This window comes from Danio rerio, chromosome 18 (genome assembly GCF_049306965.1).
Source record: "Danio rerio strain Tuebingen ecotype United States chromosome 18, GRCz12tu, whole genome shotgun sequence".
NCBI classification, from domain to species: domain Eukaryota; kingdom Metazoa; phylum Chordata; class Actinopteri; order Cypriniformes; family Danionidae; genus Danio; species Danio rerio.
The window spans coordinates 29,574,713-29,593,128 of record NC_133193.1 but is presented as its reverse complement, the minus strand read 5'-3'; the positions used below and the strand labels follow the sequence as shown (position 1 = coordinate 29,593,128).

Here is an 18,416-nt window from a genome sequence, read left to right as displayed (position 1 = left end):
GGATTTAAACTTGTAGGAGACCTCCAAGACAAATTTAGAAGCTTTTAACTTAGCATAATAGGGCACTTTACATGATTTTTACGACCAAATCTGAATGACTGAAATTCTGTTCTGGCACAATTCACCTCCCCACGGATTAAAGTTCCATCTGACTAAGGTCACATGCAGCATGTGCCAACAGGACCTGAACATATGGCACCTTATGTTGTTAGGGATATGTTTACAGTATGTCCTCATGTGGTGTTTGTAAGTGTTTACCAGGTCAGTTCAAATTCAGTTATATGTGTTTATAGTTTTTTTTGTTTAAAGATTTATAAAAATTATGACTTATCGTACGGAAAAAGTATAACCATATTGCAGTTCACCTTCAATGGCTATGCCTTTCTTTGTGTTTTTGCGTGTCTGCTAAAATGTGCGTGTGACCCCCTGTTGCTCCCCAGTGATGCTGGTAGCCACAATGACAGAAGGGATCATGTCAAACAATAATGTTATATTAATATTTTTAGAGCTCCATCCCTCACAGGATGATCATTTGGTTGTCATTTGCCAAATTAGTGAAAGAATTGTCATACCTGCCATGATAACAACATTCACCCTCGGGAGACGCTATAATTACTCTCGTAGGAGAACTTTGCTTTCACAATCCAAATTAAATAAACTAATCCAACATCAATGTCGTTCCCGCTACATGAGCAAAGCAGCATCCGTTGAGTGTGTGAAGTGTCCATCATTCCACACTTCATTTTAAAGGTTGGATAATTGCATCATCCGGTTGTTTAAACTGCACTTATTCTCTTTAGCGTTTTCAGTGTGAATGCACTACTTACACTATTTATTATACCAAATGGTGTAGAATAGTGTATAAGTATGCGATTTGGAATGCACACATTATCGTTTTAGCTAATAGTTCCAGGCTTGTCATCCTCCAAGGCTACAACTACTATCATGCATTGTGCTAATCAACATTGTGCTAATCAACTCCGCTACAGCTGAACACTATCTGTACACTGACATTCACACAGCTGTAGATCATTTGCACTGATTACTTGGACTGTCAATACACCACTCGCACACACCGATGCTGCGTCCAAAACCGCATACTTCCATACTATATAGTACGCTAAAATCAGTATGCGAGCCGAGTAGTATTTCCGAATTCATAGAATTCGAAAATCAGTAAGCGAGAACTATGCGGATGTTGTACGTCCGAATTCCATTCATACTTTTCACATTCATACTGTATAGAACGTACTTTTCTAACGACTGATTAGTATGTTTAAATTCAAATGCAGTACCTACTGAGTAGAAGGTGGTTTCAGACACAGCCCGAGTCTTATTTACCATCTTGCAACAAATTACAATCACAAGTGTTTCTTTGTGTTTTTGCCTGTCTTGGTTTTTCTTTCTTTTTTTTTTTTTTTCTTGGTTTGTTTTTTTCTTTGCTTCCTGTCTTGACCCTATGCCTGTTATTCTGATTACACTTTGGATTATCTTTGTTTGGATTATCTACAGTGACACCTAGTGGTATTTTTTATGAATTACTCTAGAATCTTCACCAAAAGAAACAGTTAAGCAAATTGAGGTATTAAACCCCACGTTGTTGAGTTGAGGGTTCAAGTGATTAAGTGAAGTGGTGAGAGCTCTAGACTAACATGCTGAAATAATTGGTTTGAATCCAGGGTGATGCAGTAAAAGACGATAGTTTTTGAATGCTCTGTTCTTGTAATCTGTTTTGTTTTAACGTTGGTCTCATATCCAAATAAACACTTTGTGTATAAATAGGTCTTGTTTTGGTCATAAAAAAGTAACATTATTAAAATGCATCAAGTCATAACTTCAGTCGGGAGTTGGGAGCCACTGGCAGCACAATCACTAGGCTACATGAGATAAAAGTTTTTTTCAACTCGGTCAATCAAACACAGATTTGGCAGGTCTTGAAATGCTTCTGAAATGGCCACTGCTTTGAATCAATTTAGTCGCGTGACCTGGTGTTTCGAAACACTTTAGTCATATGACCTGGGTGTTTCAAATCACCTTAGTCATGTGACCTAGGTGTTTTGGAGTATGCTTTGGTGTAGTGCTATAAAACTCTTGCGTTTCGGGATCTCGACAGTTTCATATCAGCCATCCCTACTTTGTTGTTGATGCTAGTATGCGACCCCTGCCCATCTGACCATTCTTGCTAAACTGTATTTGGATCCAACTGGTGTCATCACATCTCCTGTTTGCAACATCTACATTCTGGTCAACTCTGTTAAATTTGTTGTAAAAAAGGCATCACAATCTGTATTTGGCATCCACAATCAAGAAATGTGGATGAGACCAAGGAAGCCCTTTTTGAAGGCAAGTTTCAGTATAAAACAATTAGTCGCATCACCAGGCTCTCCAGAGTTTCATGCAATTTTGGGTGTTTTATTTTTAACTTTCGACTTCTGTTGTAAGTTGATACCGCATGGCAAACAGAAAGAAAATCCTCTGCATTTCGTGACTCTGTGTTCCTTTAAGGTAATAAAATCACTGCTTAGGTTACACGGTAGACTTTTAATAAGAGTATAATCTTAATCATATTAAAATCGGAGTATTGGTGTCTTATGTATGTGAATGTACTCAGAAAGTCTCTGGTGAAGTCGCGAGCTGTCAAAGACAGGGCATTACTCTGCCTTTCAGCATGAGCCCTCCAAGTTTAGCATGTTTCATCCTTAAACGCAACTAAAGTGTATGCTTCAAGTTGTTGTGTCAGAATCATTATGAAATACAGTAATACTTTAGGACGCTTAGTTTAAGCAAATTTGATGAACGTGATCATGCGTGTTGAATCTGAGGGGAGTCGCTCCAGTATGGAAGGCCGTTGGGGCCTAAAAGTCTGACGTCTTGTATTCTATAGTTTATTATTATAATTTTTCATTTTCCATATCTGCAATTCCTGTATTTTGGCTTTTTTTTTTTGCAGTCCACTTAGAATCCAACATGGAAATCAATGTTTTCTTTATTGGCATTGACTGTTTTGAAATTTAAATGTCATTAAATTGCCTGTGTTTTAAATTCTTTAATAAATATGGCTGTCAAGCCAGGATCTTGATGGTTTATTGTGGGTATGTTGTATGCATGAAGAAATCTGTGTTACAAGTAAAAAAAAAAAAATCTATTAAACAATTATATTTTGAATTTTAATAGTTTTTGTCTTGCGCTTAGATTAATTTTACATTTGAATAGCCAAAATTACAAGTTTCAGTATTTTAAATGTGATTAATCGCGATTAATCGTGATTAATTTTTTTAAAAAGGTGCGATTAATTAGTTATTTTTTTTAATCGATTGACAGCACTAATATATATATATATATATATATATATATATATATATATATATATATATATATATATATATATATATTAGTGCTGTCAATCGATTAAAAAAAATAACTAATTAACCACAATACTGGAATGAGTCACCTATTAAAAGGATTTTAGAGATCATTTAAGCTTAGATAACTCATGAATTCAGTGTATTTCTAAACCAACAACATGAAGCACATAAAACATCTATTAATATCTATTCATAAAATGACCCTGTCTATGGTGGCAGCTCAGCTCACCAAGTTGGAACCAAGTTTTATTTTCCTCATGAGATCAGAACATTCACTGATGTTTTGTGGCCTGACAGCACAAGTGCGAAAAGTGCTGAAACAGTGGAGGCATTTCTCACCATTACTCTTCCTCGTCTCCTCCTTGGTGAGTTTCTGCTGCGCTGTGGCTTTTTGCACACTCGAGCCCTTTCCTGAGACCTCCTTCACTGATTCGCTGCTGATGACGGAACCATCCTCACTCGGCAACCTACTGCAAGTAACCATAGCAACAAGGAGCAGCGGTGAGTCGGTGCATGTGTGAAATGAGAGGATGGTTATGTCATTTTCTTTGTCTGCATTCTCATCGCACACACATAAATGCAAGGAGACACAACATGACTTTCATCAAAACCACTGTGGTGTCACAGTTAAAACAATAAATGGTAGTGTTGTTTTGATGGTGTAAATCTTACAGTTCATTCATGATATCTAACATCTTTAGTTTTGATATTGAATAATTGTCATATTACATACACTCAAATGTTGTTTCTTTAAACTACTTATTTTTAAATAAGCTAAAACAATAATTTAATAAATTTTTATAAATAATATAAATTATTTTCATGGTTAATCAGCTATACTAATAGAGAAGACTCCCGATTCAGATCCGTTTTTACATTACTGTGACGGTTGGGTTTAGGATTGGGGTAGACGGTAATAAAATATAAGTAATATGAAACTTAATAAATAATATAAACAATTCTCATTACATTTCGTTTGCAGCGTATGTGATCTATAGCAGATTAACCATGTGGATGGATAATAACAGCCTTCGGAGCCTTCTGTTAGGCCTCTACAAGTGGCCTCTACTAGCCATTATTTATCAGCTGAAAACCACTTAATGGCCATTCAATTGAGTAATAACATTTGATTCGGCTGACAAATTGATCATGAGGAACCCAACATGTTTTACATAATTTGTTGTATGCAATATTTTAAAGAAACAAAACGAAAACAGATGAAAAAAACATGCATGCATCTACTTCAACAAAAAATAAAGTAAAATACAGCAATAATGTTTTGTGATCACTAAAACATTAAAATACTCTACATCAGCGGTTTCCAACAGGGAGGTCTGTAGGGGTTTGCGTCCATTTTTTATTTTTTTTTAGCAGTGGTCAATTAGGGGAAAGATCATGTTGACTTGTCCTCCACGAAAGGTCACTCAGTGCATGCTCGAGTGACGTCACTAACGTCACTGTCTCCGTTCCATCGCCTACTGCGTGTGCTTGGAGATTGGACTCGCTATTTACTCGCAATTTAAATCTTAATCATAAAATTCTTCCTCATTCGCTAAGTATTTGTCTCTCCTACTTAGGGTGAACAAACCCTTAATACATTTATACAAACAAAACTGCTTTAAAACGGTCTGTCCCTCGAGCATCCGCCTGTTGTTTGTAGTTTTAGCCTGCAAGCGCCGCTGGTCAGCTAAAGCTACCGACCTCTTTTACCATACACTTTTGACTTACTGGCTTTGCTCTTTACCCCGTAAAATGTCGCTTGCGTCTCTGTTCTTGTCTGCAGGAGAAGCATCGATGGAGGCGTTGGAGCTGGAGCTAGAAGAAGTGGAGTCCCAGATCCGGGCACTTTTGATGAGGCGGACGCGGCTGCAGGAACAACGGGCGTCGCTTGTTGTGCCTAACGCTAAGGCCGCCTCATCATCTAAGGTACGTGGAAATTACAACCACATCATTCCCTCTACCTCAACCCCGCGTCCTTCTCTGTCCAGGCCCAGCACACCCAGGGCGCGGCTCGGCCAGGCATCGTTCACGCTGACACCCGTCTACCACGGCGCCTGGGTGCAGCCGCGTAAGGTGCTTGCCAGATCCCGGGGCAGAACATCTCCTCCTCCCGTGTTCGAGATCTCCACGGAGAACCGCTTCTCCCCTCTCCGCGAGTCGGGTCCCGATGTGGCCATCATCGGTGACTTGATCGTTCGTCACGTCCGTGCCGCCTCCTCAAAAGGTAATAAAGTACGTACTTTCTGCTTTCCTGGTGCCCGTGTGAGAAATATTTCTACACAGATTCCAACCATCCTGGGCGCTGCCGAGAGCCCTGGTGCCGTTGTCCTCCATGTGGGGACAAACGACAACGGGCTCCGGCAGTCGGAGATCCTGAAGAAGGACTTCAGGAGCCTGATCGAGACGGTTCGACGCACCTCGCCCGCCACGCAGATCATCGTTTCTGGGCCGCTTCCTACCTACCGCCGAGGAAATTAAAGGTTCAGTAGACTTTTTGCTCTGAATGAATGGCTATTAACATGGTGTAAAGAACAGAAATTGCTCTTTGCTAATAACTGGAATCTTTTCTGGGAGCGTCCTAGGCTCTTCCGTCCTGACGGCCTGCACCCCAGTCGAGCCGGAGCTGAACTCCTGTCGGACAACATCTCCAGATTACTTCGCACTATCTGACTAGGACATAAAAATTCACAAAATTCACATTATAGCCACCTAGACTCTTGTTCGTCCCACTTAAACATCAGTAACGCATATTTAGCGAATCCTATAGAGACTGTGTCTGTTCCTCGTATTATTTGATTAAGAAATAAACGTACTGTGTGCTCCAGAAAAAAATCTATTAAGTATCAAACCAGAAAAACCAGTAGAAAGTGAAAATACAAATTTCGTAAAGCTTGGTCTCCTAAACATCAGGTCACTTGCACCTAAAGCACTTATCATTAATGAAATAATAACAGAAAACAATCTTAATGCATTGTCTCACTGAAACCTGGCTGAAACAAAATGACTATATTAGCTTAAATGAAGCAACTCCTCCAGGATTCTTATATAAACATGAGGCTTGTCAAACTGGTCGTGGTGGAGGAGTTGCATCAATCTTTAGTGATTTCCTTAATATTAATCAGAGAAAAGGACTTATGTTTAGCTCCTTTAAAGTATTAGCGCTTAATGTTCAGCTTCCAGATACTATGCAAAAACCTATGTTATCTTTAACTTTAATCACCATATATAGACCCCCAGGACCCTATGTCAATTTTCTAAAAGAATTTTCAGATTTTATTTCTGACTTACTAGTCAAAACTGATAAAATGCTAATTGTAGGTGACTTTAACATCCACATAGATGACGCTTACGATACATTAGGGCTTGCGTTTATGGATTTAATACACTCACTTGGGATAAAGCAAAACGTTGTGGGTCCAACCCATCGCTTAAAGCATACATTAGATCTAATTCTGTCTTATAGAATCGAGGTTATTGACGAAAACATTATACCACAAAGTGATGATATTACAGATCACTACCTCTTACTATATAAGCTGTGTTTACCTGAAATCAGCAAACCCGCTCCAATACTCCGCCCTAGTAGAACTATTGTTCAGTCAACCAAAGATGAATTTATAAATAACTTACCTGATCTCTCTCTATTTCATAATGCACCCGCAAACTCAAATGATCTTGATGTAGTAACCAGCAGTATGGATGCCATCTTTACTAGCACACTAAATACTGTGGCACCCATCAAATTAAAAAAGGCTAGAGAGATTAAAACTATACCATGGTATAATAGTCATACTCGTGCGCTCAAAACAGCAACCCGCGCCCTGGAACGTAAATGGAAAAAAACTAATTTAGAGGTCTTTAGAATTGCGTACAAAGACAGTATGTCCAGCTATAGGAGGGCTCTAAAATCTGCCAGGACCGAGCACCTGCGCAAACTGATAGAAAATAATCATAACAATCCTAGATTTTTAATTAACACCATCTCTAAATTAGCAAATAATCGGTCATCCTTGGAACAAACTGTTCCACCGCAAATTAGTAGTGATGACTTCATGAATTTTTTCAGTAATAAAATAGAAGGCTTTAGACAGAAAATAGGAGATGCCAAACTTTCTGCACCGGCTTATACTCCAAATCCTGTAAATATTTCATTGAATCATAATAATAACCTACACTGCTTCAAAATCATAGAACAGGAAGAGCTAGATAAAATTATAAATAGCTCTAAACCAGCTACGTGTATGCTGGATTCAATTCCAACAAAATTACTGAAAGAGCTGCTACCTGCTATAGGAGAACCTCTTCTTAACATTATTAACTCTTCTTTATCTATAGGCCATGTTCCAAACTCTTACAAGCTAGCTGTTATTAAGCCTATTATTAAGAAACCACAACTAGACCCCAACAACTTAGCTAACTATAGGCCTATTTCAAATCTTCCATTAATGTCTAAAATACTAGAAAAAGTTGTTTCCATTCAATTATGCTCTTTTCTGCAGATGAACAATATTTTTGAAGTGTTTCATGCATGAGGCCATCCAAATTAATAAGACGTTTGCAAATGCCTCATCGCCAATACCGCGACAAGCCCTTTTATGAGCGCAAGGCAAAAGAATTGACACACACCCAAAATGAGATGAGACGTCACACCTACTGACAAGAAACTTTAAAAAAAAATAGTTATTAATATAGGGCCAATTTAAAGGCCAAGGCTTGCGTTTTTTTATTTACAAATGGTCTACTGATGTTTTGCTTTTAAATTAGGCTATTATTTGTGCATAAAAATATCTAAATATAGTATTGTTTGTTTAAAAACAACATTTTTTTTCTGCATTCTCATTGCAAACTTATATGAAAGATAATATAATTACATGTTAAGGGGAGGCCTTACTACAAAGACCCAGAAGGGACATAGTGGAGGAGAAAAAAATTGGCTGGGTGAAAAAAAAATGGGTAGGAAGGAAAAAAAATGGGTTAAAGAAAAAAAATGGATGGGAGGAAAATATATATTTCTAAGTTTTTGCGTTCACTCGTAAAGTTTTGCGTTCCCTCGCAAAGATGTTTTGCGTTCTCTCGCAAAACTGTTTCTCCACAAACACTTCCTGTTCACTTCACTCATGTAAACCCTCCTGTTTTTGCCGAAATTCTTCCATATTTTACCATTCTATCCCACTTTCTTTACATTAAAGATATGCGTCGATCGTCGCCTGTCATATGCAACCTCTAAACCAGTGAATGCATAAGCGCTGACTGACAGAAGCGCTCCGTACAATAAACTGATCCCAGATCAGCTTCTGTACATGCCATTTAAAGTGACACCTCTGTTATCAAACAAGTGAGCAGCAAATGAATCTGATGTTTTGTTTTGTTTGATAACAGAGGTGTCACTGTAAGAATGCACAGATCAATAATGAAAGCATTCCATTACTTACTGTTTGTGCTCATTTAAGAGAATATTAGATGCAGGATGGAGATGTTTACATATTTTTCAGTGTATTTGTCTGTTTAAACATACATCAGAATCCAAAAGTGTCCAGCACGTTTGCTCCTCTGTAAATTGCGTGTACAGAAGCTGATCTGGGATCAGTTTATTGTACGAAGCGCGTCTATCAGTCACCGCTTACATGCATTCACAGGTTCAGAGGTAGCATATGAAAGATGACGGTCTACGCACAGCCTTAATGTAAAGAAAGTAAATGCAGACATTTTAATATTAATTTTAGCGTGCTTTCAAGATTAAAAATACATCAGAAATATGGGAAAATACTTAATGATAGGATGATAGTGGGATAGAATGGTAAAATATGGGAGAATTTCGAGGGTTTACATAAATGAGAACAGGAAGTGTTTGTGAAAAAACAGTTTTGCGGGATAACGCAAAAACATCTTTGTGAGGGAACGTAAAAAAAAACTTAAAATATGTTTGTCTCCCACAGTTTTTTTTCCTCCACCAATTTTTTTCTTCCTACACCTATTTTTTTCCCCACCATCACGTCTCTTCCGGGTCTCCGTACCTTACAATATTTTCCAAAAAAAAAAAAAAGTTTAGAACCACTTCTCTACATCCTGTAATTAAAAAAAAAAAATCTTTATTACTAGTTCTAAATTGATGTTTTTAATTAACAATGGATGTTTTTGGTCAGCAGTTTAAACTAACAACCTGAGAATCAAATCAATGACAGAAAGAAAAGTAATTTGCAAATAAGGGTTTAAAACACTCCTTACTTATTTATGCTTATGTCATTGGAATGTTGTATAAACACACTTATGTCATTGAAATGCAAAATCACTTATATATCATCATGAATGCAAAATCACACTTCAATTGTACTGTGATATGGGGGCATATCGGCACATCTGTGATTACCTACAGCCGAATCACATACAGTGTGAACATCATAAAAAAAGCAGTGTGATAAAACTGAATATCAGAACTGCTACTCATGTGACATTGTTCATATACACTCACCGGACACTTTATTACCTGTTTATTAATGCAAATTTCTTATTAGCCAATCATAGTAGCAACTCAATGCATTTAGGCATGTAGACATGGTCAAGACGATCTGCTGCAGTTCAAATTGAGCATCAGAATGGGGAAGAAAGGTGATTTTAGTAACTTTGAACGTGGCATGGTTGTTGGTGCAAGATGGGCTGGTCTAAGTATTTCAGAAACTGCTGATCTACTGGGATTTTCATGCACAAAGTCAGAGGAGAATGACAAGACTGGTTTGAGCTGATAAAAAGGCAACATTAACTTAAATAACCCCTCCTTACAACTCAGGTGTGCAGAAGAGCATCTCTGAAAGCACAACACGTCGAACCTTGAGGTGGATGAGCTATAGCAGCAGAAGACCACACCGGGTGCTATTCCTGTCAGCAAAGAACAGAAAACTGAGGCTTCAATTTGCACAGGTTCACCAAAATTGGACAATAGAAGATTGGAAAAGTGTTGACTGGTCTGAAGAATCTTAACTTCTGCTGCGACATTCAGATGGCAGGGTCAGAAATTGGCTTCAACAACATGAAAGCATGGATCCATCCTGCCTTGTATCAACCATATTGTTTCTGACCATGTCCATCCCCTTTTGACTACAGTGCACCCATCTTCTGATCGATACTTCTAGCAGGATAACACACCATGTCATAAAAAGCAAATCATCTCAGACTGATTTCTTAAAAATGGCAATGAGTTCACTGTACTCAAATGGCCTCCACAGTCACCAGACCTCAATCTAGTTAAGCACCTTTGAGATGTGGAAAGGAAGATTTGCATTATGGATGTGCAGCCAACAAATCTGCAGCAACTGTGTGATGCTATCATGTCAATATGGACTAATATCGCTAAAGGATATTTCCAGTACCTTGTTGAATCTATGCTATGAAGGATTAGGGCAGTTCTGAAGGCAAACGCGGGTACATCCTGGCACTGGTAAGGTGTACCTAATAAAGTGGCTGGTGAGTGCATTATTACAGCTGTATTACAAATATATTAAAAGCCCAATTATTTTGTGAGCATCCCTTGATTTCATGTGAATTACTTTTTAAATTATATTCAAAGAGAAATAGTTACCTTTACAATAATAGTCATTGTTCATTAAATAAAGGCATCCTTTGTAAGCATAAGAGACATTTTCAAACACACTAAAAGTATTTCAAACTTTTAATTTGACCAGTAGATCATGATTTACATGCTAATCAGTTAAACCTCAGTGAACGGAGGAGGGAAAATAAAAATTGCATCTCGTCAGGAATTATATATCTGCTTGTCCAGAGATAAATGGTCCAGATCACGAAAATATCCACTTATTAACTAAAACTTTTTCTGCTATGAGAACTATTTCCCAAAAGCAAAACTCATTTATCACACATTTGCATTAAACAAAAAGATATGGTATGATTCTTAATGATCAGACAACATTTCAACGTGGGAATGTCCTTATTAACGTTCGAGGTTACTAAAGTAACCCTTCGTTCCCCGATGAGGGGAACGGAAGCACTATAATTGGATTGATGTACTAATCCACGTATGGGAGGATTCGGTTCAGAAGCCGCTCGTCTGAAAGAGTATTGAACGGGCCAATTAAGAATGAATTGGCAGCGCAAGCCTGCGCAGGTGTGCTGCATAGCCAATTAACTGAGCATATAAGCACACCTGGCGCCAGCAGACGCTATCCTTTTTAAGCTGAAGAGACAGCTAAGGGACAGTCATTATGGCGATGGAGTATAGTGCTTCCGCTCCCCTCCTCGGGGAACGAAGGGTTACTTTAGTAACCTCGAACGTTCCCCTTCGGGGGTAACTCCAGAACTATAAGTGGATTGATGTATTAATCCAAGTATGGGAGCCCATTGAAAGCGCCATAATGACCGCACCTTACCAACACCCATCATGAGAGGGCATTTAGGCAAGCGTGACGCACCCAGATCATGAGAGGCGTGGTCCTCCAACGTGCCCTTGGCCCTAACTTATCCCACTTCAAAAGAAGCTTTACGGAATAGGTATTTTTTTTGGGAGTCGCTAGCGTCTAGATAATTCTAGGAATATACGACAGTACGTTGGGAAGCGTGCCATCCCAGTAGGGAGGACGCTGCGGAGACTATCCGCACCCAATAGGGGAAACAAATGGAATTACATATGGACTAACCCTGAGAAGGGGGAGTGCGCATAAGAAGGTGGTTAGCGGATAGGGAAAGCACGGGTCCACCCAGGGGGGGGGGAACTTAACCGTGGCGGAAAGCATATGGGGATCACCAGCGGGGATCGGCCATAGCAGGCACCTATACCCAAAACGCGGGCTGACCAGCGGGCAGACCTACAACGTAATGGGCCAGCAAGTGACTCCTCCGCTGAGTCAGTGCTGGGGGCCTCGGAGGAATCTGCAGGGCTCACCGAATGGGGAACTTTACTGACAGACACGAGGGTGCACATCTCTTCATGTAAGGGGAAAAAAGGCACCGCAAGTGTGTTACAACAACTACCGAGTTGTTTCCTCAATCACCAAAGGTCCCTAACACCCTTGAGGAAACCAGCTCCACTCACAGATTATAAAACCTTGCAAATGTGTTGGGTGTCGCCCAGCCCGCAGCTCTACAAATGTCTGTTAAAGAAGCGCCGCGCGCACACGCCAGAGAGGATGCAACGCTCCGAGTGGAGTGCGCACGCACTCCCGGGGGGCGCGGCTGACCTCTGCTCAAATAAGCACATGAAATGGCCTCCACAATCCAGTGGGATAAACGTTGTTTAGACACGGCACTTCCCTGCTGCCGTCCGACAAAGAGCTGCTCAGAAGATCTAAAGTTCTGAGTACGGTCCACATAAATGCGCAGGGCGCGAACTGGACAAAGTAAGGACAGGGCTGGGTCTGCCTCTTCCGGGGGCAGCGCTTGCAGGGTTACTACCTGATCTCTAAAGGGAGTGGTAGGAACTTTGGGCACATAACCCGGGCGGGGTCTCAGGATAATGTGAGAAAATTCCGGCCCGAATTCCAGGCACGAGTCACTGACCGAAAATGCCTCCAGGTCCCCGACCCTCTTAATGGAGGCCAACGCAACCAGCAGAGTTGTCTTCAGGGACAGAAATCTTAAAGATACTGTATCAAGTGGCTCGAAGGGATCAAATCGCAGGCTCGTGAGAACGAGGGCGAGATCCCAAGAGGGCGTGAGAGGGGGGCGAGTTGGATTAATTCGCCTAGCGCCTCTGAGGAACCAGATGATGAGGTTATGCTTTCCCACGGTGCCGCCAGTCACCGCGTCATGGTGAGCGGAGATGGTGGCAACGTATACCTTGAGAGTGGAGGGCGACAGCCTGCTGTCCAGCTTCTCTTGAAGGAAAGAGAGCACAACACTGATCTGGCAAGATCGGGGGTCTTCTCTGCGAGAGACACACCATTCAGTGAATAGACTCCACTTCAGGGCGTAGGCGCGCCTCGTGGAGGGGGCTCTAGCCTGAGTGATGGTATCAACCACCGCGGGCGGCAGGTTACCTAAGTCTTCCTCGCGTCTATGGACCACACGTGGAGGTTCCAGAGATAGGGCCGAGGGTGCCAGACGGTGCCTTGTCCCTGAGAAAGTAGGTCCTCTCTCAAAGGGATCTGCCATGGGAGGGCTGTCGCGAGGAGGGAGAGCTCTGATATCCAGGTCCGGTTGGGCCAGAGGGGCGCAACTAGCAGAACCTGCTCCTCGTCCTCCCTGACCTTGCACAGTAACTGCGCGATCAGGCTCACTGGGGGAAACGCATACTTGCATATGCCCCGAGGCCAGCTGTGGGCCAGTGCATCCGTGCCGAGAGAGCCCTCGGTCAGGAAATAAAACAACTGGCAATGAGCGTACTCGGGGGTAGCAACAGATCGATCTGGGTCTCCCCGAACCGCGCCCATATCAGCTGGACAGACTCGGGGTGGAGTCTCCATTCTCCAGAGTGAATCTGCTGCCGTGAGAGCACATCGGCTGCCATGCTCGACCTTCGAACGCAAACCGCAGAAACTGACGGTGGTGTGGAAGAATGGAGACATGAAAATACGCGTCCTTCAGGTCTATGGCTGCAAACCAATCCTGAGGACGAACGCTGAGGATGCGCCTCTGCGTAAGCATTCTGAACGACAGCTTGTGAAGGCAGTGATTCAAAATGCGCAGATCTAGGATTGGCCGTGACCCACCGCTCTTTTTGGGTACGATGAAGTACGGGCTGTAAACCCGCTCTTCATCTCGGCTGGAGGTACCGGCTCGATTGCACCCTTCGGCAAGAGGGCAGCAATCTCCTCTCGCAAGACAGGGGCGGACAGGGGCTATTGACCTTGGTGAAATACCCGCCCGTGAACTTGGGAGGCCGTTTTGAGAACTGAAGTTCGTAGCCGAGTTTGATCGTGCGTATGAGCCACCGCGTGGGGCTGGGCCGCGCTAACCAGGCAGGCAGAGCCCTCGCTAATGACGTCATCGCAGCAATCGCCGACATACCCGCGGAGGGGCAGCGCGGAGCGGCTGTGCTGATCCGGGGAGCGCGAGGGTCCCACAGAAGAGCTGGAGGAGAGCGATTCGCTCTGGCTCCGCACCCTGACTCCGGAAAAGGGGCTTGGGGGCTGGGAGAAGGGAGACCGTCCCCCCAGCACCCGTGAGCCGCTGGCGGAGCATGTAGACCCTGCGAGCTGAGAGGCGGCGCGCCCCAGACTGGCAGGGCTTGCAGTGCTCGTGAGCCACTGGCAGAGCGCACCGAACCTGCGAGCTAGAGAGCAGATTTCAGGCTGTCACATGCGGGGAATGGAAAAAGTGCCCTTTCATTTCATGGCAGTAAAAGGTGCCATTGGAAATGGCGCCCCGCCCTCCAGCGGAGAAGAGCAAGTTCCCTCTTCTCCAGATGACCTGTCCCAGGGACGCTTCGCGGTCCGTTGCCGGACTTAGCGGCGTTCTGGGCAGGGGGAGCTGCCTGCTTCTGAGGTGCTCGACACGCTCGCTTCGCCAGAGGCGTGTGCGGGGGCGGTGCAGCTCTCGTAGGCGGGCGTCTTCGGCGAGGAGCAGGTATGGATGGCACAGCGGGCGGAGCGGGCTACGGATCCGCCGATAAGACATCACCAATCAGACTGCTCTCTCACTGCCTCGAATTCCTGGGTGAATTCGCAGACAGTGTCGCTGACCAGCTTGGGATATGGTCGAGTCAAGAAAGCGGACTTTGTCGACTTCGCGCATACCAGCCAAGTTTTAGTCAGGGGTGGCGCTCCTGGATCACTAGTGTGGACATCGTCCTCCCCAAAACACACGCAGCGGACTCAGTAGTCCGAAGAGCTTAGTCGGCTGCAGTGCGAAGCTCATAAGCCTGGGTTGGACCCACCCTAGTGCAGCTCGGCCAGCGCCTGCGCTTGGATAACGCTGGTAGGTGGCTATCGCTTGTAAGGCGGAAGCAGCCTGGTCCGTAGCTTTGCAAGCTCTGACTCCGGGGAGCAGAAACTTACAGGCTTTGGATGGGAGACGAGGCGGACCCCACCAAGAAGAGGCGCCGCGTGGACTAACCGCCATAGCGCAATCAACCTGAATAATTGCCACATACCCCCTGGCTGCTCCACCACCAAGAGTGGTGAGGGTGCAGGGACACGCAGCACGAGCAGAAAAAAGTGCTCTTTAAGGCCGCGTGAGCCTACTGTGCGTCACCGGGAAGAAGGGAACGCCCCTCTAGTTAGTCCGGCCGCGGAGCTGGGGGATAAACCCTCTCCAACCCACGGCCGAAGCAGCCCGGGAAAGCACGGCTAACACGTCCGTTTCAGTATCCGTTTTGACAGCGCTCACCTGCCCGAAGGGGGCGAGCGGGTCTGGATCATCGTCGGACAATGAAAGCCCACCCTCTGATGCCGCGGGGGACTTCTGATCTCCGGTGTCAGCGAGCGTGAGAGCTACCATCTGATTAGACGGATCACTCCCAGTACCCGAAGCTTGGATGGAGCGCTTGGAGGAACGAGAGGTCCGCGAGCCATTAGGCTGCGGATTATCTCTCGCTGGAACCCTCAGATCTGCCTGAGCGCCCGCTGCAGAGCAGGAGGCGACTAGGGTGGCTCGCTCTCTTACGAAAGCTAGCCGCAATCTCACCGCACGAAGGTCATGGCATCGTAGTGACGACATGAACCACCCCCGAGCACCACATTAACATGCTGGACCCCCAAACATGTAATGCAGTGAACGTGCCCATCATCCGGAGCCAGGAAACCCCCGCAACCAGAAACGCACAGTCGGAGCGCCGTCCTGAAAAGGACGTGCTGCTCTTTTAGCTGCAACAATACGCACCGCTCTGGAGGACCGGACCCAAAGGGATGCCAGGCAAGGGAGAAATCCAGCTCGACCATCTGCCGCTGCGTGGACTCGCTCTGGACCGGGAGACACTCGTTCGCTCGAAGTGGCTGTAGATCAGCAGGAGGAACCCTCATGAACTCGATCAGAAAAGTCTTTGAAGCGAAAAGGATAGCGTCTGCTGGCGCCAGGTGTGCTTATATGCTCAGTTAATTGGCTATGCAGCACACCTGCGCAGGCTTGCGCTGCCAATTCATTCTTAATTGGCCCGTTCAATACTCTTTCAGACGAGCGGCTTCTGAACCGAATCCTCCCATACGTGGATTAGTACATCAATCCACTTATAGTGCTGGAGTTCCCCCCGAAGGGGAACACAGTGTTAAGATCATCTTGCCATGTATAGATGTAATTTTCATAGCAATTAGCAAACAAGTCTTTGTCATTATATCCATTATACCCCTACTCCCGAGCAGCACTGAACACTGGCTGTTTAGGTTATGTCTTCCATGAAAAATACACTGTTAAATATGATTATTTGATTTTAATTACAGTTTTCTCAGTGGCTTTGGTGCATTTCTCACAACACAATTTACATTTGCACATTTAATGTATCTCTCAAAACAGTTAATCATTTGTGCACATCATAGTAGCAATTTCTCATTCCTTCCAACAAATTGCAAATGCTTTTGGACATGCATCAATCGCTTTTATACTCTCTGCTGTTTTATAACATTATAATTTGCTTATGTCACTACAGTCAAAACTACACTTGTGAATGCTGACTAGTCATTACAAATCAAACTAATAGTCCTCATTTCCGAGACATTACATACACAAATGATGAATTATTTGTCAAAATCTGTCAAGCTAATTTTATAAAAAAAATATATATATATATTTTTTTTTTTCCTAAAAATGTCTTCTAAAATTTAACAATTTCATGAATAATTTAAAGACATATGTGTGTTGTAAGTTCAATTCCAATAAGTACTGCAATATTGTTTACAGTTGTGGACAGCTCTACCCAATGGAAGCTTATGTTTGTTGTAAATAAGGGTGTATTTATTCTTTTGCACAATGCTGTGAATAAATTATAATTGCAAAGACCATATGCAAAAATGTGAAACATACATATTCAGTGTATTGTACTCAGACATCTCACTAAATGCAGTGATGTCTAACTTTACCATAGTTTTAAAACAGCTGTGCAAATAGTATATAGTGCTGTCTTTACAGAGTAAACTGCCATAATGAAAACATGACATGATGTCTTGTTCATGAACAATGGTTTCAGGACTTTTCATCTTAATGAAACTGACACTTTCTTTGACATCAATACTTGCTTTTGAGAAATGAGCTATCCAATTTGAGCAAGTGACACTTTTGCAGGTTATAAACTAGGTTTTGCAGTCTGTACTAATTGTTTTTAGAAATGCATTGACTGTTGTGCAGATGTAAATAATGTGAGAAATGCACCAAAGCGACTGAGAAAAACTATTCTTTTGCACAATGCTGTAAATAAATTGTAATTGCAAAGAGCATCTGCAGTAAAAATGTGAAACATACATGTTCAGTGACTTGTACTCAGATATCTCACTAAATGCAGTGATGTCTAACTTTACTGTAGTTTTCTAACAGATGTGCAAATAGCATATGCTGTCTTGAGCATTTTCAGGAAGTGTCAGTTGAACTGACACACATTTGCAGGTTATCAACTAGGGTTTGCAGTTTGTACTAATTGTTTTGAGAGATGCATTAACTGTTGTGCAAATGTAAATAGTGGTGTGAGAAATGCACCAAAGCAGCTGAGAAAAACTGTAACATAAATGAGTAAACCTGTTGCTTTTAAAATGATTAACTGACTGTACTTAGATTAGTCAAAAGTGAGTAAAAATGTTGCCTTTACTTTGCCAAGTAAATTAACCATGTGTATGTTTATAAAAGTAAAGTTAAATCAACTTAACAGTTTAAAGTTACAACAGTTTTTTTTTTCAATGTAAAGTCAACTTGTCACTTTTAAGGGATGAGTATACTCACTTTCAAATAATCGCTTTTTACAATGTAGTTTTATGAGCATGTGCCAAATTACAGCAAGTACCATGATCACATATAAACCATTTCAATGTGGTGATATCATTGGCCCATGAACATTTCTTGCTTGTTATCAAACTATTTCATAACTGTAACAAGAGGCAATTCAATTATAACGTAATGTTAAAACAGCTACCATAACATTATTTTTCAACATGTGTCTCTTTTTAAATTCTTGGAAGCTATAGCATT

The 18,416-nt window shown here is 42.5% G+C and overlaps 1 protein-coding gene across 7 annotated transcripts in view; it reads right to left on the bottom strand.

Moving 5' to 3' along the window:
• Window positions 1-18,416, bottom strand: part of kiaa1549lb (KIAA1549-like b) — a 238,743-nt gene that overhangs the window by 99,456 nt on the left and 120,871 nt on the right. For all 7 annotated transcript variants that reach the window (XR_012394355.1, XR_012394354.1, XR_012394356.1 and 4 more), the window contains exon 14: window positions 3,705-3,835. Coding sequence is in view for 4 of the 7 variants with exons in the window: in XM_009293641.5 (XP_009291916.1) it covers window positions 3,705-3,835 (131 nt within the window). In the remaining 3 variants the exon portion in view is untranslated. The remainder of the gene's footprint in view (window positions 1-3,704; window positions 3,836-18,416) is intronic.